The sequence below is a fragment of the Ammospiza nelsoni genome, chromosome 2, assembly GCF_027579445.1.
Source record: "Ammospiza nelsoni isolate bAmmNel1 chromosome 2, bAmmNel1.pri, whole genome shotgun sequence".
NCBI classification, from domain to species: Eukaryota; Metazoa; Chordata; class Aves; order Passeriformes; family Passerellidae; genus Ammospiza; species Ammospiza nelsoni.
The window spans coordinates 63,426,759-63,450,510 of NC_080634.1; the positions used below are offsets into that span (position 1 = coordinate 63,426,759).

Genomic DNA, 23,752 nt, shown 5'->3' on the forward strand with positions numbered 1-23,752 from the left:
TCATTAATGAGCACTGCCAAGTCTACCACTAAACCATGTCCCTAAGGAGCACATTGCAGCTTTTCTGAACGCTTGCAGGGACGGTGATTCCACCACTTCCCTGGGCAGCCTGTTCCAACGCTTCACTCTTTCTGTGAAGAAGTTTTTCCTGATTGGTATCCCATCTAAACCTCCTGCGGCACAAACTTGACGCCATTTGTTACTTGGTAGAGGATGCCGAGCCCCACTTGGCCCACTTTTGCTCCTTTCAGGAAGGTGTCAAGAGGGGGAAGGTCCCCCCCGAGGCTTCTGTTCTGCAGGCTGAACATCCCCAGCTCCCACAGCTGCTCCTCATGCGATGTGCGCTCCAGACCACTCTAAAAATCCCTCCTCACCCGCAACTTGCGTTTTAAGGAGGGCCTTTCGCAGAACAACGCTACCGTCAATAATACTATTCACAGACGAAACGCATTTAAACAAACCGTTCCCCAACACTACACGGCGCCAGGCCCGAGGCCGCCGCTGCCCTCACTCCTTCCCTTCCCCGCCATGGCGGCAGCAGCTTCCAGGCAGCCGCCGGTCGCGGGCATTGTTCGTCTCTGCCTGCGCCGCCTCCGCCCCTTCCTTCCCTCCGCTCCCTCCCTTCCCCCCTTCCCTCCCTCCCCCTGGCCGGCCCGAGCGCCCGGAGAGGCCCGCGGGGCGGGGGAACAAGCGGGCCCCGCGTCCCTTCTCCCCGTCCGAGCGAGTGTCGGGGGTCTCCGTAGCGCCCGCCGGCCCCGAGTGCTGCGGGCGAGCGGCGGGGGAGGCGCCATGGCCGACCGGGCGCGGGCCGCGCTCTCCGAGTCGGGCTGGTAAGTGGGGCCGAGCTCGGCCGCGCCGCCGCCTCCGCCTCCGGGGGTGACTCCGAGCGGCGGGGCGGGGTGGGATGGGCAGTGCCTCGTGTTCGAGGCGTGCGGTGCTGGGGGGCGTCCCCGCTCCAGCTCCGCTCGGAGCCCGTCGGTGGCGGGCAGGGGGCTGTGCTGCCCCCGGTGCGCTCGGGGCCTGGCGCCGGCCCGTCCCGGAGGAGAACTCCCGGCCCGTCCTGCCGGCCCTGCGGGGAAGGGCTGGCGTCCCTATCCCGGGGCCACCCCGAGGTCCGTCGTGATCGATGGCGGCCTCCCCGCCTGCCCCGGGACCGGCCTCGCCCGGAGGCCTGGCCTGCCCGTGGTGCTGGGGCTGGTAATTGCACTGTGCGCCCCTTCGGTAAGGGAGGCAAGATGAAAAAGTGGAGTTGAGGCGGGGTAAATGCACCACACATGAGGCTTGAACTCGGGTACTTGTGTTTTCTACGGAGTCCCAGTCGTTGGGCACACAATGTCCATTTTGGAACAGCGTGTTTCATCGAGTTGTGCTTTTCAAATACCTGCTGCAAACACTTATTTGATAGCCTAGAGATGAGGTTGCATTGTAGGAAGTTTTTGTTTTGGTTTGGGGCTTTTTCGTTTGTTTGTTTGATTGTTTAGTTGAAGTGATTCTCTTACTAGTCAATGCTGACTTTTCTCCATAACTACTTGGAAAGTCTTTCACCAAACCTTTAGTGCTACCTGCTAAAGCACAAAGTAACTTACACAAAGTTATTTCCAGTAGTGTGTTGGGGATATTTCTGTTTTATTGTTTACATTAGTGGTTGGCCTGGATTGTGGTTTCAAGATGGAAAAGGTTAAAGTGAGTATCCTGTGATTTAGAATAGAACAGGATAATTTACTTAGGAGGGACCTATGACAATCATCTAGTCAAATCTCTTGATGACTTCAGGGCTGACCAAATCGTGGTATGTTATTAAGGGCACTGGCCAAATACCTCTTAAACATTTGACTGCCACCATAGGAAACCTCTTCCTGTGTTTGACCATGCCCTCAGTAAAGGAATATCCAGTTTGAACCCTCCTTGACACAGCTTTGAGCCATCCCTGTTCATCCCATCACTGGATCCAGGCACAAAAGACCAGCAGCTCCCTCTCCACTTCCCCCACTCAGGAGGCTGTAGAAGCAGAGCAGTGAGGTTTGCCCCTCAGCCTCCTGTTCTCCAGTGGAGACAAGCCAAGGTCTTCAGCTGCTCCTCACAGGACATGCCAGCAGCTTTGTTGCCCTCCTCCATATTTAAGGACCTTTACATAATTTTCCAATTGTGAGCACAGCAGTCCAGGTAAGGCCATGCCAGTGCTGAATACAGTGGGATAATCACCTCCTTTAACCCCCGGAGATGCTGTGTTTGTTGGGCCAGCTTTTGCTACTTTCTGGTAATAGTAACCAGACAGAGTAATTAGGTGTCCTTTGGTATGCTTCTGGATAAGTGTATCAAGATCCAGAAATATTGTTCAAAGTGGTTCTGGGGTGCACAATCCTGTGGCTCCTGGCTGTTGCTGAATTGAAATAATCATTACTATTTTTGCTACTTTTTTATAACATTAGTTAATTTAACGGGAATATTTGACTGTGACTTGAAACTTGCCCTTATCCTTTCCTGTACTTAGACCTCTCCAAAAGTGCAAAAGTTTTCCATAAAAGTAATTTTATTTTCTTAGTTTGCTTTTCTTGCTTTCTGTTGTTGCCTATTCAGTTTTTTTCACAGTTTTCAGCTCTTGAGTTGTTTTACTGCCTTTTCAGCTGAATGAGTGCCATTGGTAAATGGCTTTCAGGTTTTTGGCAGCACAAATATGAGGTGCCTGTGAAGCAGTCTGTCCCTCTGCAGTGTTTGCTGCCCTCCTCGGGGGTACAGACTCTTCAATGGCTCTCAACAGTTGTTACTCTTGCAGTTCTGTAGGGTGGGAGCCAGAGGCTGGAAGTTGAAGGGGCAAGTAATGGGCTCATTATCAGGTCCACTGGAATTGTGCCCTGACCTGGTTGCATTGGGAAGGGCAGTATAAAGGAGAGAGGAATTCACACATATGCTTTTGAGGAATGTGAGGTGGAAAAAGAAATAATGATTTGGGAATCTTGCTTAGCTGTGTTTATGCACTTTAGAAAAGAGTAGTAACCTGAACATCCGTGCTTTGCTATTGCTCTTTCTTATGATTTTTCTCATATTATTAGATCTAAGAGTTATTTAACACATCTGTGAGTGAGCCTTCAGTGATGTTTAATGTAACACTATGCAGCAGACTACACTGGTGATTAAATAATGTTTTCTACCAAATTGGTCGTTACCGTTGCTGTCACCTGATGTCAGAATGATAAGTTTTCTAGTACAAAAGCAAAACTGAGTTTACCTGTTAAAATCTGGCCCCACTTAAACTGCAGAAGCTCTGCATGGCATGTCAAGTAAAAAAAAAAAAAAAGTTGTCCTTGCTTAGCTTAAAATCTGCTAGCTTGTAAAATACTGCCTGTACTGACTGGATTTTACAGTAAGTTTCTTAAACCCTACAAGACAGGAGACTTAAGGTAGGCCCTTGTTTATGTCAGTTTCTGCAACTAGTGTTTACCTTTTGTGATTCTGAATTAAAAATAAAATTATTTTTCAAGTAGAACAGTAATAAAGTGTAGTTAATACTGAACAGCAATTATATATTTATTCCCCTCCCTCAACCTGGTATTGCCGGAATAATCTGTTATAAAATTGTCTCTGAATTTGTAATGTTTACCTTCAGTCTATTAATTACATTTTTGTCAGCTTCTGAAAGGTAAAGTAGCCCTACCTAGTAAACGTAACAGTGGTAGGTAAAGCTGGGAGACTTTTTTTTTCTTTTTTTTGGTGATGGTGGTGTTTTATGAAAATGAGTAAAAGGCACCTGTAGAGGCCCCTGTAGTTTGTGTGCAGAATTGTAGTTTTTCCGAAGACAGATCCCTGCAGCTCTCATTGGAAGTCAGAATTTTTTGGTGCTAGTTCTTTTTGTTATGCACTGAAGTGTTCCTTGGAATGAGATATTGGCTCCAGCTAGGGGAGAGATAAGGTGTTTGTATTATGTGTCAGTGAAAAAGATATTCTGTCCTGGAACAGAAGTTCTGTATTAACTTTTTATTTAATTATCAAACATGAGGAAGGCCAAATTGCAGAATTACCCTTTTGTATTGTTATAGTTACATTAATGAATTTCAGAACCAGTTTTCCAATGTTCTTATTAAAATATGGGCCTTAATGGAGCATGAATTAGTGAATCCAGTTTTATTACTAGAAGTGAAGTCCAGAAGAATTGCTGAATACATCCCCTTATGTAAACAATGAGTCATAAATCACTTCTTACTGGCTTGCAACGTAATTTTTTGTGGTGTATTCTTTGGTTTGTTTGTTTAAATTTCCTGGGTGGCATTTCACAAGAGAATGAAAAGCTAAGACCTCTACAGCATTCCTAGATCTTTGCAGAACTTGGGAATTTATTACATAGAAATGCCAACATATTGTCAAAAATGAAAAATATACCATGGCCTACAGCAGGTTTAGCCTGTGGTTCACAGATCTCGGGGCTGGTGATTGATCTCTGTAGGAAAGCGAGAGGTGCAAACTGGATAAGTAAAGATTTTTTTAATACAGCTAAATGTACTTGTGAGTTCTTTGGCAACTATGGAGATTTTTTTTTTTATTGCAGTGTGATGCTGTAGAAATTAGTAACTCTATGGCAAAAAATACTGTCTTGTAAAGCATTATGTATTTTGAAGATTATGTAAACAAAGCTGTGACTATGAAAGGTTACTCCCAGAGATGAAGGGGAAATGGAGTTGTACTAGTTGTTTGGAAAACAGAAGAATACTGCTTAACAGTCCCTGAGAAAACCTTTATATTAATGTCATTGTGGTTGTATATTCTTTGTAAGTGAAAAATATCAAGTTGTTGTGCAACAGACTTTTAAACTGAGTTTTTGGTATTTCAGCAAGTGGGTGATGTGCTGCATACTGGGTTTAAGATTGGTTTGTTCACATGTGTCCTCTTGTAGAACTAATCTGATATGATCCAAACTCTAAAGCAAAAGTAGGTGTATGCCTGGAAACACAAGGAAGTTCTCAAAGGGAGAATCTAACACCACTTTCTAAGAGCACAGCAGGCATTTGGCAAAGTAGTCATTTCCAGAATTCTGCAGGATGATCTGCTTTTCCCTCATGTTTTTTTGCTATTCCAATAAAGCGTTTTTGGAAATCACAGCTGAAATTGGTTCCTGCATATTGAGCTAGCTCAGGCAGGAGACAAGATTTTCCTTAGACACAAGCATAACACACATTTTGTGTTTCACAGGAGAGATGCATCTGTTTTGAGATTCTTGAGACTTCTTTTGTGAAGCAAAATCTTGTGAAGTTTGGTTGGTACCATGAAATCTCAAAATGCCAGTACAAAACAAAATGCTATGTCATTGCATTTTTTATTTGTTCATGTGTATCCCTTACTGGGTGATCTGATCAGTTGGCATTCCTGCTGGGTCACCAGTAGTGGGTAGTTAGAACCTGAATTGTTCATGTCATTTTCACTCTGGAGGAGTGCAAAAGGTCCAGCATTTTGCATTCTGTTAAGGGAAACAACCCCTAGAAACTAATTCAGATGCTGTTTTCCCCCTTCTTTTTAAAGAAGATGCCAGGTGTTTGAAAAATAACTTACTAGCTGGAATGGTTACAAATATAATAAAGACATATAGGGCTATAATTAAAAGTTGAAAAAAAGGATGGGTAAAATAAGGAGATGGAAGGAGGTAGGGGACTAACGTTTGGAACACTGCTGTTTGCAGAAGAGAGAACTGAAGGGAGTGAACTTGGTGAGGCTTATTATAATCTGCAGGTAGGACATAAAATTAAAGTAGATCTCTTACCAAATCCTACACAGTTATTGCTCACTGAATGCTGCAACGCTAGAATTGGAAAGCACTTACTGAAGTCAGTAGCAGATTGGTTTAAAAGTAGGTGAAATTTTTGACTAAGGACCTCAACCAAAGCTTATTTGCTGAAGACAAGTGATTATCCTGTGGGTTAGTATGGTTGGTTAAAAGATGAGAAATGAGGTAGATAAATGATTGCTTCATGTTGGAACAATGTTAGCAGTAGGTTTCTGCTAGGATTAAGGGGTTCATTATATTAAAAAATATTCTTAAGGAGTGACAGTACTATGGCACTGTAGCAGTTTGTTGGTCTTTGGGGATTGGTAAAATACGAACTTACCAATTACTTGCAGCAAACTCTTCCAAAGCCATTGCCCAGTTCTTTCACATGCAAGTGTAGTTCAGTTCTGGTGAATGCCAAATGATGCTCATACAGGGGAATAGAATGCAAACCTGTCTACAGAGTGATAAGCTCTAAATTTGCTGCTGTTACATATATACATGCATGAGAAGGGCAGTGGTCAGACAGCTATTGGGAATTGTTCACAAAGAATTAAATCATTGTTAGGTCATTATGTTCATTGGTGGTGTGTCGAAATCATTAACAGTGTGCATTAATATGATCATCCCAGCACAGCAAGGGTTTAATAGATACTGAAAAAGTGGTTAAGAGATGTGGAAGATACTCTCTGCTGGAAGATACTCTGTGCTGAGAAACAGAACAATGGGGGAAGAGATGATAGAGATCTATAAAATCCATAGATCATAAAAAAATGATGAGTAGAGAGCAAGAGTAGCTGCTTTTCTTAGGACAAGAATTAGGCCACGTGGTGAATTAAACTTGCTACCTGATGAAAATCAGAGTAGCTTGTCAAGCAATGTGTAATTAAATTGTGGAACTTATTTGCCATGTGATATAGTGGAGCAGAAAAAGTGTGAGTGAGTTAAAATTGTAATTAGGCAAAGCCAGGTAGGAATAGTTGCACTGAATACTGAACTCTACAGTGAAGTTGGACTACCAGCTGTAAGATGGCTGATAGCCAGGAATTACTGTGGACACTTTGTGTCTAGGTTTTTGCTGTGGTTTGCATTCTTGACCTGGATCATCTGTCTCTGGCCACCCTTGACAAAAATGGGAACCGTGTCAGACAGCCCTAGACTGCGTAAGTTAAAACACCATTTATGTTCTTGTTTTTATATTGTTAGGTAAAGGGTCCTCACACCATAGTTCTGAAGAAAAGGATTTTCTCCTCTTGATTGAAGATAAGGGGAGTGAGGATTTGGAGAGAAATGAACTGAACTGTGGAAAACAGAGTAAAAAGGCAAAGCAAGTGTGACAGTCCCCTATGTACTCCATCTCAGCTGTGATTTCCACTGCCTTGCTGTAACTCACCCTTCTGGTTTTCATCAGTTGCTGGGAGAGACTCTCCCCCCATCTTTTTATGTGAGATCTTGAATTGATTTATGCACTGTCTTGGGGAGCACAGACTTCACCTGCTGGTTTCTCTGCTAGGAAGCTAAAGCACTAATATAAGATGTTTGTGATTTATAGAATTGTTGCAACTTGGAATGAAGTTGTTGCTGCTGTGAAAAAAAAAAGAAACAAAAAAGCTTACTCCACTTGGAACAGATCTAAAGTTAAAGACCTTTAGATTGCTGCAGTTCTCTTTGTAATGCCTGCCTTTTCAGTGTCCTGACTTTTCTTGGTAGAGTGTCTCACATTGATTCTTTCCAATCAATGTGTTCCCTGGAAATGCGTAGGCTTCCCATAGCTAGTCTCCTTTTCAGAGTTCTTGGAATTTGAATGTATTGAGTCTTGTTTCAGAAGTTATTTACTTAGCATTGTAATTCTTAGGCTTAGCCTTCTTGATGGGATGCAAATACTTTGTTAGGGCAAGTGTTACTTAAAGGGCTTGACTCGGCGACATTCTAGTTTCCTTCTTTCTACCTCTTTTTGTGCTGGTGCTCTCTGAAGAGCTCATATTAAACACTGCACATTACCACTGAGTTCCATAATACTTTCTATACATTTTTCTGTTGTTAAACTAGTTTATATCGTATCATCACACAAGCAAGGTGATGGGATGGAGCTTGTTACACAATTGAGATTATTGTTCTGGCTTGATTTACCTTTTCCCTCAGAGAAATTTTGTTTTTCAGTGTAGCGTTAATGGTATTTTGGTAGGGATTTGAGGAAAGGATAGAATTAGCAGCATGCTTGATTATTATTTGCCTTTCCAGCAAACCCAAATGAACTTCCCAATGAAAGGGTGAATTAATAACAGCAGCAGTGTGTTTAAGAAATCTCAAGTTTTCTGAAGGTCAGTATCTTACCATTTGAGCAAAAGTAGGTTCTTTTAAACTTATATTTCATGGTAATTTAAATTATTAGTCAGAATGTCAGTGTTATCTAGAATGTGGAAATTTGAGGCATTTGGAGTGGATGCTGCATATAGATGAATGGGATATCAGGAGAAAGACCTTTGCAAAGTCTTTGTGTTCTGAAATCATGTTATAAGACTCTTGAGACAGATTTTTTTTTAATCTCTTCCATTTCTCTGTACTCACACTCCCCAGACAGTGAGTACTTGAGCAGCAAGCTGGTGGGAAAGTAGCTGTTGATCTTGGAGTAAGGTACTGCTATTGTTCATACTGATAACAGTGATATTCATTAGTATTTTCTGTGTATATTTTGTGCATTACTGCTGGTTAGTATACAGCTTTATATAAATAATACACGTAGGAGTACATAGGAGTAGGAAGCTGTCCTGAAGTTTTAGTTAGAGAGAATTTCACTTGGAAACATTAGATATTAAATATCCTATACATCAGTTATTTTTTTCTGTGATTGTCATAGCAATAGGATTAAAATAAATTTAAGGCTTGATTCTCCAATCTATGCATATTGTTCATACTTTCAGGAATAGTACATTTTCTACTTGTGTGGAGCACAAGGACCATATTTAATTCTAGTAAGAGTCTTTCTAATAGAGCTGACAGGAAGAAGTAAAGGCTCTCCAGGGGATGAATAGTATATGTGTGTTTCTAATCACTTTTTATGTTCTTAATGTAATGCATAGTCATGAGGTGTCAGATTTTAGGAGGACTGGACAGCTCTAGGACTGATGTACAACCTTTGAGCTTCTTTGCACATTTAAGGAAAAAGAAAGTGGTTTAAATAATCTTTGTACCACTGGTAAGTAATTGAAGCATGACGGGTGTTCTTGTATTGGCATCATTTTGAACCCTTGACTTTGGAAAAAGTAGCGCAGGTTTTGGAAATGACAGTGATGCCATTAACTGACAGCAAGTGAAGACTTGCTGGGAAACACTGCTGAACTTGCTGCTTTGGGAGGGAGTGCTGTCTGGGGCCAGTGGGCAAGACTGGCTTCTTCTTTCTTCTTGTTTGTCTCCTAGTGCTCCAGGAGCAGCTAGAGCTTCTAGTGCTGTGTCATATCCAAAAAAAAGCTGTTGAAGAAAGCCAGAGGAGAAAAAGCCATGTGTGTTAAGACAGCTTCAAGATACTCTCTGTGGCGTGGCAGCTGTGTCTTTGGCACGGCCCCAGCCTTAGTATATTTGTGTTCAACTTAGCACTTCAGGGTGGCTGCCAGCATTTTCTTGGGAAAATGTGAGTGAGAAAGTGTTCACAGCTTGTATCTGAGAAGAAAAGAAAAAAGGAATTTTAAGAATTTTGTTACATGAGCAAAGTAAACCCTCCACAGTGTTGTGACTTTTGTATATCAAATTACTGTGTCCTGTTGGCCTGTTATGAATCGTGGAGTAGCAGATCTTCTCAAGGAGCAGAAAGCTTGCAAGAGCTCTTGTCCAGCAGTTTCTGACTGCAGGGGCTGTTTCTAGCATCTGCTGTTTACAGCAGTGCTGCTTGCTGGAAGGTTATCTTATCAAAGTTTGGAGTTAGTGAGGTTATCTTGGGCATATCTCTGTGTGTTACCTGGAAAAGTTTGACGTTTTTGCATCACAGCTATTACTGTTAGATAACAGTATGCCTGTGTTATCCCTAAATCTCTTCTATTAAGAAGCTGTTAGAGACTCATGTTCACTTGTTTTTTTTCAGTCTGCTGAAATTTCACTGTGTTATATTCTTCTACTGTTGTAAAATACAATGTGTGATCTTAGTGTTTAAATACTTACAGATGTAAATTGGGATACAGCATTAAATCACAGGCTAGAAGTGTGCATTATCCAGTACCCTTATGAAAGGCATTAATACTGTTATTCTCCTATTTAATGAGGATATGAAATCACTTAGCTCTGATATTAATGGCAGTCTACTGAATAAGTAAAATACATCTTTCAACAGGTGGATCATCTTGTTTCATGGTATTGCTTGTTAGGACGATAGAAATGGAAATTACCTTTTCTTATGGAAGCACATTTTTACTTCTTTTGTAGCTGTACTTCTTGATGTAGCTGTAATTTCTATTAGGTTCATTGTACAGTGGGAGTGTAAGAGACTTTAAAAGGCATCAGGGCAGTTAAGTTTACTCAGAGTTTCCTAGTAATACTTTTTTTTTTTACTTTTGTAACTGTGATACTGTGTCCAAGACAGTTTTAAATACAAAGCAGAGGTGAACTTTAAGCTACTTTTTAGAATTGAAATGCTAATGACCATTACATTTTTCCTCTTAGCTCACTTTCTGTTTACAGCTGAAAGTAGTAGCAAGTGTGAAGTTTTCAATTTAACTGTTATTTGGAGAAGAGTGTGAGGGGGGAAAATGTCGGTGAAGGAGGTGAAGAGAAGGGGGGTGATTTTCAAGGGTCTGGTTCTGACTATGCAGAGTAGTGATTTCTGAATGAGGCACACTTTGTGTGGAAGTAATGAGCTGCTAAGGAATGAGGAGAGGATCCTTATGTAAAAATATGATGCATCAAGCTGCTTTTCATTGAAAACAGAATGTGTAATGAGGACAGTCATGATTCTTGGTTTTAAAACTTATTTAAAGTTGTGTTCTTAAATTCAGATGTTAGGTACGATACACAGTCATGTGTATAATACACAGGTAGGTTTTGATAGATGAGAGAATTGCAGTTCAGCTAGTGTAAGAAACAGCCTGGAATTCTGCCTTTTGGCAAATACTTGCCAAATACCTCTGCAACTTTTCACTTGAGTGCTATCTACAATTTTTGTTAAGAAATAACATCAGATTGGTTTGTAACTATGAAAATCAGAGTAAGTGAAGAAAGTGGAGGCATCATTGCTTATACTTAATATTTTAAGATAAACAGGTTTGGGTTTGTTTAATAGTTAAATAATTCTTGAATATGTAGCATAAAAGGATTTCAATCAATTTTTGTGTCATTAAATAGTAGTAGCTGTTTGTAGTAATCTCTTTGTTGGCCAAAGAAATCTCTCATTCTGAGTTTGGTATGAAAAATTTCTGGCATATGTTTCAGAATTTAATTTTGAAGAATTGTCTAAAATAGAGATAATTGGTATGGAATAAGCAAATGAAGAAAGAAGAACTTTAAGTTTTTTTTATGCTTAAGTTTTGTAAATCCACTGAATTCAGCCTTGATGAAATAACTATTGCAGAAATTTGCAGTTGATGCTCATTTATGATTTTGGACATTTTGGGAAAAAGATTCTTTATTTGTGATTTTTAGATGGAAAAGATTTCCTTGGAGAATGCTGCTGACAGTTCACCAGTGTGTGATTTTCTCTGGATTTGGGAATGGGGAAAAGAAGGAAAGAGAATGTCTTTCTGAACACCACATTAGTCTCTGTTCTGTTTTCTTAATTTATGTTTTAGTTCCTAACTAAACCATGCCACCATATGATCATAACATGACGAAATGGAAAAAGCTTAATTTAGTCTAGAAGACTAATTGATGTTATGTTTTAGCTGTGGTCATATTTTCCTCATGCTGTTGTACTAGAGATGAACTTAGTGCTTTGTAACTGCATAATTCTACTCTTAAGTGTCTTGCAGTATTTTTTCTCTGTTCAGAGTAATTACTGTGTGTCAATGTTGTTTGATTCTTATAATTTTTATCTTTTAATAACAGTTATAACTGTCTGTCCCTCTCCTCCCCTCCCCAAACTTATTGACAGAACAGAAAGTAATTTTCTATCAGATGAAGTGTTTCTGTGATTGACTTGGGAAGGAAGGGAGGTGAGAGCTTCAATTAGAAGATCATTCAAAAAAAGCAGGAGAATAAAGAACATATGTTGTTCTCTGGTTACACATCATCTGGCTGGGAGGTTAGATGAATCTTGAATGCTAGAGCCCTTAATTTAAATCCTTTTTCTTCTTGAGCCTGCAATGCTAAAATACTAAATTGAAAGTATTAATTAAACCCAAGAATATGAAAATAAATTGTAGGGGTGAGCTACTTCAGTACCTGGTTTTTGCCTGTTACTTCAAAGAACGTTTAGGTATACAGTATGAAAAGTAATATAATTTGGTGTCTTACCATGGCAGATTTTTTTACACTTTAATTATAGCAGTAGTAGTGAAGAGCAATGCATATTTTCCCTTCTGCAAAGTGGTCTTTAAATTTTTACTAACTTTGAAAAAATGTTTTCTCTATTACAGCTCTGTGGGCATAACTATAAACATTGTAATGAAAGAATACAGTTCATTTTTAATGAAAGAATACAGTTAGAAAAAGTATGCTCCTGATAGCACATTTAGACTGCATTTACGGATACTTAACTTGGTTTTGCAGTCGTTTGGATGATCATCTTCACATTTTTTTACAGACCTGTACTTGGATTTAGGATGAGAATACTATTGATAACATGCTGATGATGTAGTTGTTGCCAAGCAATGTTTATATTGTCAGGGACTTTTCAGCTTCTTCCTCCACTCCACGTGCTGGTGATCACAAGGAGCTGGGATGGGACACAGCCAGGACAGCTGACCCCAGTTGTGCCAAGGGATATTCCATAGGATATGGCATGTATGTACTAGGGGGAATGCTGATCAGGGTCTGCTGCTTGGGAACTGGCTGGGCCTTGGCCTATAAGTGGTGAGCAACTGCACTGTGCTTCACTTATGTATATATTAATAAATTAGAAATATAATTTTAATTATTTTTCTTCCTTTTGTGTCCTGTTAATCTATCTTTACTTCAACCCTCAAATTTGACTTTTTTTTCCCCCCTGCTCTTATCCCCATTCCACTGTGGATGAAGGAATGAGTGGCTGTGTTGTGTTTAGGTACCTGCTGCTTAAATCACAACATTTCCTTTTTAGGCACCCAGTATGGGACATAAGGGTTTGAAACAGTGGAAGATCTGACTGGAAGCATGTTGAAACAAACAACAAATTACAATTTGTTGTAATTGTAAAGTTATAGAATGGCTTGGATTGGAAGGGGCCTTAATGATTACCTGCTTCCATCCAACCCCTTACCACAGGCAAGGACACATTCCATTAGACTCTAGATTGTGTCCCTCCAAACCACATCCAGCCTGGCCTTGAACACTTGTGAGGATGAAGCATCCACAGCCTCTCTGCACAGTCTCTCCCAGTGCCTCATCACAGTAAAACATTCTTTCTAATATTTCATCTTCACCTACCCTTGCCTTACAGTATTGATTTGTGTGTAGAGCTGTGTTGTATATCGACAATACTTGCTTTAAATGTCTGAGTGTATATATGTATAAGTGTCTATATGTTGTATAAGTAACAATTCTGTGCTGCTGATCGCCTCTGGGGGCTGGGCTGAGCTGTTCATTGTGTTGAGTTTTGTAGCGCTGGCTCCCGGTAACATTGTGGTTGTGAGGCTGCTGCGGTGCTTGTGCTTCCCTGCCGCCATCTCCGAGCTTCGGGAGCCATCTACGGGAACCAGGAATAATTGCACCGTGCCCCTTTCCTGCTCAGACACTGTGGCTGCAAGGGACACGCTCCTCCATCTTCCCCCTCTCCTCCAGGCTAACTGCAGTAGCTCTGGAGGAACTCTCAGTGTCCTCGGCATGTTCAAACCGGCGTGTTCCTATTGCTGTGTCTCCTGAACGTGTTTCAGCTCGTTCAGACTGTAACAACTATTTAAGAATATGACACAGACATTTGCCCCTGGCTTTGGGTAGCTATGGGTGGTAGTAGGGTCTGTGGGCTGGTACAGCCTAGTACAGTGGTCACCTCTAAATTTGCAATTTCACCTCAAACATGAGCAGGGAGTGAGTGTTTGATTTTTTGGTGAGTGTGTTGTTTATCTACCTGCTGGATTAAAACACAACACTGATGAACTGCAACTTAGATATAACCTTTGGAATACCACATAGGTGCAGTAGTATTTTTTTAGGAATACATTAATCTCATTAATACATTAATTTTTAGGAATACATTTTATTAGGAATACATTAATCTCTGTTGCTGTAGGGCTTTTCAGATTAATTGTAAACAAGTCTTTGTGTGTCTTCTCTTACATTGCAAGAGTGCATGCCTTCATGCTGCTTACTTTTGAGTTGTATTTTGTAAATATGCTATAAATCTAGTTTTAAAGGTCTGTAGAAATGGTTATTTTAACACAAAATAGAATAAAAGTAAACAGGGCACCTTTGCAGGGTTGAAGATACTGCTCTGAATCCAGAATTTTCTGTGCTGAGTTCAAATTATGCAGTAATAGTGATAAGGATGTGTGTGTTTTAAGCATTGATGACTGCAGCTGTAAAAGAAATTACTTTTCTGCCTGGCATTTCAGTTTTGATATACTTCATTGTTTCAGTAGTGATCCTCATCTTTCATCCTTTTCTTCTAAGCAGATTGTAGCTTCTTTTTTTGCTTGTGCCAGTTTTGATATGTAGGAGGGAGGGATGTGCCTTGGGTGTCTTGAAAAGCTAAGGTTTTTTTTAGAGCTCTTGAATTGATTCTCTAAGAGCAGTATCCATTATAGCAGCTATTCTTGTTGGTCATAAAATTCTGTTTTAAATGTTTTGAGTAAAACTGAAGGTATTTTCTTACATCTTGCTTTTTGAGTCAGCAAACACTGGGCATATTAAGCTTTTATTATTTCTGAAATTATTATGAAGTGTCTTGAAATAGTCCAGGTCTTTGACACTGGTATGGAAGACATGCTTTAATAACAAAACAGCAATTAATAATGTTTCCAAGTTTCATTTTGTAGTTTTATGGTTCAGTGCTGCTTTTGTGTGGTAATAAAGTAAGATTTTACAGCTTGAATTGAGAAATATTAATAGCCTCCTTCATGAGTACAGTTGATAAGCTAAATAAGGTGATTAAAAATGATCAAATTTATACTTGGTCTACTAAAGATTGAGCCTTTTGTTATTTATATGTAAGAATATTATGTTACATATCCTAGTCTCAATAAGCCAGCTTTTAAGTATTCTTGCTGGGAAAAAATGTAGAAAAGGTTCCTCTGAGAAAGTATTTTTGGGAATTAATTATTCCAGAGATGCCAGGTTTTGCTTTTTTGCTCAATGTATACTTAAAAAAAAAAGTTTACTTGGCCAGATTCTGAAGAGGCAATCTTAGTCCCAGCCCTTGCTCAGAGCAGGACTAACTTAAGCTAGGTCACCTTGCTCAAGGTCTTGTCTAGTTGAGCTTTGAATATCTGAAAGATGGCCTGCTGTAGTGCTTAGCCACTCTTTAGGAAAGTTTTTCTCTCTGTGTCCATTTGAGATTTCCCAGGTTTCAGCCCGTGTTTCTTGCACTTTCTCATTTCACTGCACAGCACTCAGAACTGGCTTTGTCTCCTTAAGCCATGTTCAGATGGTGGGCAGGGCAACAAATTCCTCCTCTGGTCTGCTCTTCTTTGGGATGAACAGTGGTGCTCTCAGTGTCTCCTCCTATGAACATGGCCTGCAGCCTCCAAAACACCTCAGTGGCCTGACTTCAGTTTGGGGATGTTCTCTTATAATGGGGACCTCTGAAACTGGACACAGAGACATTACATAGACATTCTCCCCCATAATTTATGGGGAGAGAAATAATGACATTTTTTGATTTGCTGACTAGAGTCTTGCTGCTGCAGCCCAGTATGTCCTTAGGCTTTACCACTGTATGGGGATGCTGGTTTGTGTTCAAATTGTTCTACACTGTGAAGCCCCAGAGCTGCTTTCTGTTCAGCTACTTCCTAGTGTCAGTGGCTGGAAAGAGGAGTATGGCTTGGCTCTTATTGTTGATCTCTGTGATGTTCCTTTTGGACAAGGAATTGCTGTGGTGGTACATCTTGCCTTGTTCAATTTTTACTAGCATGTCATCCTCTACACTCTCCCCCCACTCCCCAAAAAAACTTCTGTTACTTTTTTTTGATGAAAAGTTGTGCATCTATTTTAAACTTCAGTGTGGTCATATTAATAAAATTTTGCCATGCTTATGCCAGCACAAGCTATGCTGATGTGTAGGAAAAAAAATGTGATGTACTTCTTCATTATAGAACGTGCATTACATGGAAAGTCCGTAGTCTATAATAACCATCACTAGAATGACTTTTTTTGGTCTGGCTGCTCTAATTTGTGAGGTGGAGTGTGTTCAAAGTCTGTGTCCCAGAACTGTCTCTAATCAAGGGCAATAACTTATGTTTGTAGTGAAGCCTGAGAGTGTGCCAGTTGTGCATAGATGATGTCTCAGAATGTTTCCCCAGCTTTTAACTACTGGGTTTTTTTGCAATGATTTCCTCAGCTAGATGTTTTCTTTCTTGTAAACTTTCGATGAACATTTTTGCATGGATCTGTGCAGTGTTTTCTTAAACCCATGTTAAATTTCAGCAGCCACAGAATAGTGAATCACACCTTCATATGCTATAGGAAGCACTCTTCCCAAGTTTGCTCAATTTCCCACCTGCTGACTTAGGGATGGTGAGTAGCCAATCCCTTTTTATCTCCTTAATGTCACTTTCAACTGTATGGATATGTTAAATACCTTCTTTGGTCTTTTTCATGGTGAAGAAACCAGGTCTTTCTAGTTAAGTCTTCAAAAGAAAGGTGTTCTGTATTTTTGATCTGCTTTGTTACTGTCAAGTAGAGAAGGGCAGACAGGAGGGAGAGCTTAAGAAAAGCAGATGAGGAAAAGGAGAAAGAAGATGAAGGGAGATACATATTCCATCTCTGTCATTATAGAGGAGAGTACCACATGATTGAGAAAAACGTGATGTGATGCAGTTACGGTATTATTCAACTTCCTAGCCCTCAAAGAAAGTTAATTTCCAGCTTATTAAGCTAAATATAGTGCATGGTAAATTACATGAAAGTTTCAAAATTGCGAATGTGTGGCCTTTGCATGGTGCCTTTTAGCCTGTCATGTACTTGTGATTTTGGGCAGAAGAGTTGGGTGTCAGAGTGACAATTTGCAGTTGAAAGAGGTGGGACTTGACTTGCACAGTTCTGTGAGAACTGGTGACTGGATGTAGGTATATTCCTATGCAGAATAAAAAGTTTATCATTAGCATGCCACCTCTCTATGAAGATGATATACCTATTTTACTATTTGACAGATGGAGGGTGTAACCAGTTCCAGTTCTCAGCTGAGAGGTGACTGTTGCTTGAGATATCTTAACTCTGCTGGTTCTTGCCTGCCTGCCTGCTCCCATTTTTCCACAGGATGAAGATGTACATTTCACTATGTACTTTTTAGCTTAATATTGCTTCCTAAATGTTGTGGCACAGACTTGATTTCATTATTTCTTAATCAGAATATTAGAACATAAACTTTGAAACTCTTGTATTAAAGCAGTAAAGTCCAGTTTTGAGTCATAGCATCATGCGATTACTTGGCTCCATTGATGAAATGAAAACCAAGTTGAAAATAGGCTTTTTAGAGCTGTGGAAATCTGAAAGTGTGCTTGTCTTCAAGCTCCTAATACTAAACTAATTATTGCAGACTCTCCCCTTTGCCTCCCATGATGGGGCTGCTGCACTGCCCTTGGTACTCCCCAGCACCTGTGTACGATCCTGCCTTCATTTCCTTTGTGTGGCCTGTCCTAGCCCAGAACACATTTGGCTTCCTCTCACGTCCCTGTGCGTTTGGCAAGCACCAGCCTGTGTTATGGCTGGTTTGGAACTCGGCGAGTGCTTCAATTGACCAGTTGATTGCTCCTGCTGGAGATGGATGACAGCCAAGTTCTGTTTCCTTTTTCCACAATGCAACTGCTAATTTGTATGTCTTGCTCCTACCAGGCAGCTGATTTCTGGGAAACTTAGGTGTCTTTGAGACCTCTGTTTCTTTGTCAGATTTGGCTAAAATTGGCTTGCGTGATAAGAATTCATTCTGTGTGACATGGCTGCTAGACAAACTGCATAATATATAATCATTGTTTTTCTGAGACTAATTGAACTGCATTTAAAAACTTTTGGATTTGGTGACTTAAACAAAAATGAATAAACTAGATTTCATGTGAAATGGTTTATCTATTTAATCTTCGAAGTGTTTGCTCTTTCCAAATACTGAATACAAAAAGAGGGGAGAGAAATTTGGCAAAAGTGCCTGTCTCTACCTTATGCTCATTAGTTTAGCAGCTGGAGTGTTTCAGTCTAGGTAAAATGCATACCAGCTCAGTCCCTGGGGATTTGAGACATGTATTCTGCCTCCTGTGCTTTGTGAATCTGCAATACACACTGTTAGGAATAGTAATTCCTCTTTGATGCCATTCCCCAATTTATATATAATCGAACTTTCTTCAGAGGTGCCTCAGGATCTCAGGCAAATTATCCCTTAGGCTTAGTGAGTCAGTCTGTGGGTTTGTTTGATTGTTTTGTTTTTTCTTCCTTTGTGTGTATTGTAGCATTTAGAGCAGGTTCAACAGAAGGAAGTGACAAAGGGTCAGATACCTAGCCCTGAAATTGTGGGGAGATGCTATGTTTATGCAGTGCTCTAAGATGAATTCTAATTTTTGTGCACGATGATATTTGGTGTTACAATTATCCACTGCAGTTATTCTTTGCTAGGACAACGTGCAGCTGTGGTAAAATGCTTTTTAATCCCTTCATGCTTTCAGAAGCAGATGCTAAACTCTTCATTCAAGACAGGTTGAAAGTGACCATTCCTTGAAATATTGAGGTAGATAAAATTTCAGCAGGTGCAGGAAGGATTTTATCAGAATTTGTCAAAAATGAAAATGGCTGAGAGGGATGATGTTCTCTTCTGATTTATTTTATAGAATATATACGGTTATTGGCAGATAATTATCCTGCAGAACAGGAGAGATTAATTTTTGAAGGGGACTGTTTTCATAGATTCAGCTGAACTTATCTTGATTTATTCAAAATAAGGAAGATGATGGTCCTGAGCATTATTTTTATAATTTTACAGCTTCCTAACTCATGATGAGGCACCATAACTGGTCCTAAGTCCAAGCAGCTGTATTCTGTTCTCCCTGGAAATCAGAATGCCGCAGTTGTGAATTTAACTTCTCTCTTTATTCTGATGCATTACTTTTGCCCTCCAACACCTCCCTCAGCTTTCAGAGATCAAGAGCAGGTGTGTACTAAGGTTTTTAGCTCTTAATACTTCAGATGGAAGTAGACTGGAATTTAACTATCTGTAAAACTTGTAAGGAAAACAGAACCTGAAGTAATTGAGCAGGGGTGGGTGTGTATTAATGAAGGACAGCAGAATTGCTGGTAATTAGAGCTTTCAGTTAATCAGCAGTACGCTGAACAGATAACAAGAGAATGAGTCTCGTCTTAGGATGTTTTCACATTTGCTAACATATTAGGTACAGTCAAATAACCCTAAAGCAAAAAGAGGAAAAGGAAAAGCATTTTAAAAAAGCAGCTAGTTATCTGACCAAATGGCTGTCATACTAGTTACCTGTTCATGACAATAAACACATGCCTCATCTAGCTCCATTTTTTTCTGCATATCCTTTCTGAACTGTGCTGAAAAGACATCAGAGTGCAGAAAAATGAATTGTTTTAGTTGAAGTAATGTTAAAAAAAAAAGCAGAGACAAGTTTACTTACTTTATTGTTTTCTTCTACCTTTGGTCTTCACCCTTATTTCTCCTCTGTCACTATCTTTTTATCAGTGTCCTTTGCATTTCTGTGTACCAAAGTTTGCAGTTTTCAGTTGTATGAGGAATTTAAAGAGATGTTTTGGTCAAGGGTAAGTTGAAGATTGTAAATGCTGCTCATGGCTGGAGGTGAACATCTCAAGCCTTAGTGCCTGTAGAACACCACTCTATATCCCAAGGCTTGCTCACAAATTACCCCATTTCACCTCACTGATAACATAGGTGGAGCTATGAATACACCTGTAGTTAGTTATGTAAGTTTTGATGATATATTATCATTTGCCTATAGAAGATGGAGCTGGAGTTAATTCAGTCCCATTAAAAATTTCAGAATTAGGAGCAGAATGTATGAATTCAATGCATGTCAAGAATACTTGGATGTGTGTTATTGTGCGGTTTTGTGTGGAGGGACCCTTCACAGTAAATTCTGTGATTGCAGTTGTTAGCACAGAGATCAGGAATTACCCATTAATGAAACAACAGAGGAGATACAGGTGTGTGTGCAGATAGGCAGAATGTATAGCAAAGAGTGGTGAATAACCAGGTGGTGCCTGGTTGAGGAGGAAGTCTGTGAGTAAAGAGGGAGTAGTCTGGTCAAATTTGTATGGGCAAAGCAACTTTGAGATCAGCACTGTGACTCGTGGCTATTTGACCAGTCTGCATGAAAGCCAAATTTTTTGTTGTCAAACCATTAACTTCTCTTAACTTCTCACTAGTAAGCAAAGTAATAGTCTTGCCAAAGTGTTGGCAGTGACTTGAGCTTTCAAAGAGTTATGAGTAATATCAAAGAAAAGGGAGCAAATTATGTTTGTGGAGAGGGATGTGAAAATGGTCTCACGAGAAGCATTTTTTAAAATTTTATTTTTGAGCAGACAATGTCTAGATCCTTAAATCAGTAAAGACAAAATAAATAGTTGGTCATAAAGGGTAAGCCTAGGCTGAGTGTACAGCAAGACAGAAGACCTTACTGAGTTGTTTGTTTAGGCATTCACAGTTTGTCAGTGGAATATAGGGAGGGGGGAGTGGGGTGCCTTCTGTTGAATCTCTGTGTGAATTATATCAAAAGTGTTTTCCTGTGTTCAGTGTGAATTAAAGAGCTTTGGTGTATGACAAATATTTCTGAGGCGTTAAGGTCAGGAACAAATTTTGTAGCATGCATAGCCGACTTCATGCCATTAATAAAATAATTGAATAGTGTGGGTCAGAATGGATATTTAAAGGCCATCTAGTCCAGCCCCCCTGCCATAAGCAGGGACATCTTCAACTAGATCAGGTTGCTCAGAGCCTCATTCATGACTTTGAATGCTTCAGGGATGGGGCATCTGCCAACCTCTCTGAGCAGCCTGTTCTCTCTAGTGTTTCCTCACCCTCACTGTAAAAAAATTGCTTGCTTATATCTAGTTGTAATCCCAACCTCTTTTAGTTTAAAACCATTACCCCTCCTTGTCCTAACACAAGAAGGCCTGTTTAAAAGTTTGTCCCTATCCTTTTTATAAGCCTTTTCATGTATTGAAAGGCTGCAATAAGGTTACTCTTCTCTTCTCCATTCTGAACAACCACAGCTCTCTCAGACTTTCCTTAGGTGAGGTTCCATCCCTCTGATAATTTTTGTGTCCCTCCTCTGGAATTGCTTCAGAAGGTCCACATCCTTCCAGTGCTGGGCTCCATACCTGGAGCAGCACTCCAGGTGGGGTCTCAGCAGAGCAGAGGGACACAATCGTCTCCTTCAACCTGCTGGTCCTGCTTCATTTGATGCAGCCTGGGATACCATTGGCTTTCTGGGCTCTGAACATATGCTGCCAGCTCATGTCCAGCTTTTCATCCAGCAGCACCCCAAGTCCTTCACAGCAGGGCTGCTCTCAATGCCTTCACCCCCCAGCCTGTATTGATACTGGGGGTTGCTCCAGCCCAGGTGCAGGACCATGCACTTGGCTTTGTTGAACCTCATGAGGTTCCACAGGCCATTTCCTTGAGCTTGTCCCTCTGGATGGCATCCTGTCCCTCAGGTGTGTGGACTGCAGTTCCCACTCTGGTGTTGCCAGAAGGGAAGAATGGTAAACCAGATGCCGAGGTGCTTTGCCTGAGCACACAGAGTGAAGTGCTCTTTGCCTGCCTCCCTGTACGTGTTACTGCGTGTATCTCTGAAACAGTTCACTGACGCTGTCCTCGTTTTCAGACAGTGTCTGAGAAAAGACTGTTTTCCATCAGATAGGGAAGGTTAAGAAGTGAAAGGGTGGGAATTCTGACTAGGAATTAAACCAGAGCAATGGAGAGGGCTGGAGTCAGGATTTTCAGAAGTGTGGGTTGCACATTCAGTGCACATCTCATTCCTATCAGAATGATAACTACTCAGGCCAAAAAAATTGTAGGTGTTTCAAGCAGGGCATTCAAAGTTAAAGCTTGTATTTTTGATACTTTTAACTAAAATCGAACTGTGCTTAATTCCATTTTGTGAAAGGTAATGTCATCTCATTTTATGGAAGCCCTTGATGGCATGTTTAAGTATTTCATATTTTTCACTTGGATCTTGTGATCACAATATCCTTACAAAAAAAAAAAAAAGTAGCAAAAAAAAGGCAAAAGGAAAAAAAGTTCTAAGGATGGCATAATATTGTATTTAGTGTGGACTGCAAATATCAGCTGTTGAAGATGAGTTACAGCATACTGTGGTATTGCCTATGCCTGAAGTGATGTGAGTAAATACACATGAAAATACTGTTCATGAAGCCTGTCTGACATTTAATGTTTGCATTTTCTCTCTCTTCTGGATATTGTGTGTGTCTTTAGTGTACTTTTTGTGTAGTAATACATAGGCTTTGAAAACAACATGTAGTTTTTCAGTCTAACCTATTTGATAAATTATTGAGAGCTTTATTTTCCTCTTCCTGGATTTTCTATCTACATGTGAAACTTTAGTTATAAAATCAACTTCAGAAACTTCTAGAGGCAGTGCAAAATGGAAGAATTTTTGTGGTGCACATAGGATGAAACATAGTAGAAATTGTAAGATTTTGCATTATTGCGACTATGAACTGGCTGCATACCATTTGTTGCAAGTTTGAGTCACACAAAATAGAAGTTTATGGGGATGTCTGTTAAATGAAGAAATTCAAAGCAATTTTTTTTTTAAAGCAGACACCTGAATTTGCAGACTTTCAGAGTTTTACAGTTACATGCAATATTTGCTTGTCAGGGGCCTCTTTTAATGTTGAGGTAGTCATTTACTTTTTGGTATAAAAATATTCTACACTGGACTGTGCAAGCAGTTTATGGCTACAGCTGTGGTGTTGGCTGTTGTGGTGCTGCATGTGCTTGGAGACGGTGACTCCCAGAAGGACATCATTCAGTCATCCTGATGTGCACTTTCTCCCTTTGCATATTTCTGGAATCTATGGCAGCCATTGGTGCTCTAGGTATAAAAGTATTTCAGTGTTGGAAGCAGCTGTTTCCCTGAAATCATCCAGATCAATTTGTGATATATTCCTGAATCAAGAAGTTCAGACATTGTTGAAGGGTGGTGTAACAATGGGCAAACTTCTTGGGCAAGTCCTCTACAGAACTCACCGTAGTAGCTGTTTCTGTCTTCCTATTAGAGGAAAGAGGAGGAAGCTTAAGTTTAGTTCCTCCTAAGAAGAACTTTTTCTTTAACATTCAGGAAACTAGGAGATTTCTTAGGATTCTGAGAAGAGTTTAAATGTGTCTATACGTATTTTTAATTGCTGTTTATAAGGACAGAATTTTGTTTTCCCTAATGTTATGATTCTGCCTATTTTGGAGAAACTTTCTTTTCTGACAATACTGAAAGCTCTTCTTGCAGTTGCATTCAAGCAGTAGGTAAATATAAGCCTGTGCATTTCAAAATGTAGTACTTGTGCTCTTGTCTTGATGCCCGTTGTCAGGAATGTGCAGTCTTGGAGTTATGGTCCAACAGTAGACACAAGTTTAATTCTCTGTCCAAATTTAATTGCCTAAAATTTAGATGCCTGTGTTGAGCTGGTTACTCTTATATCTCCATTAAATTTACAGAAATAATTGCCTCCAGAAGGCCATTCATCTCTTTC

The 23,752-nt window shown here is 40.2% G+C and overlaps 1 protein-coding gene across 2 annotated transcripts in view; it reads left to right on the forward strand.

The window, feature by feature from the left end:
- Window positions 1–622: 622 nt before the first annotated feature.
- The window catches only part of TDRD3 (tudor domain containing 3), a 96,369-nt gene continuing 73,239 nt past the window's right edge, over window positions 623–23,752 (forward strand). Inside the window, exon 1 of one of the 2 annotated variants that reach the window (XM_059493361.1) lies at window positions 623–830. In XM_059493361.1, coding sequence (XP_059349344.1) covers window positions 790–830 — 41 coding nt within the window. In that variant the 5' untranslated portion in view covers window positions 623–789. The remainder of the gene's footprint in view (window positions 831–23,752) is intronic. The other variant, XM_059493362.1, reaches the window with a different exon arrangement.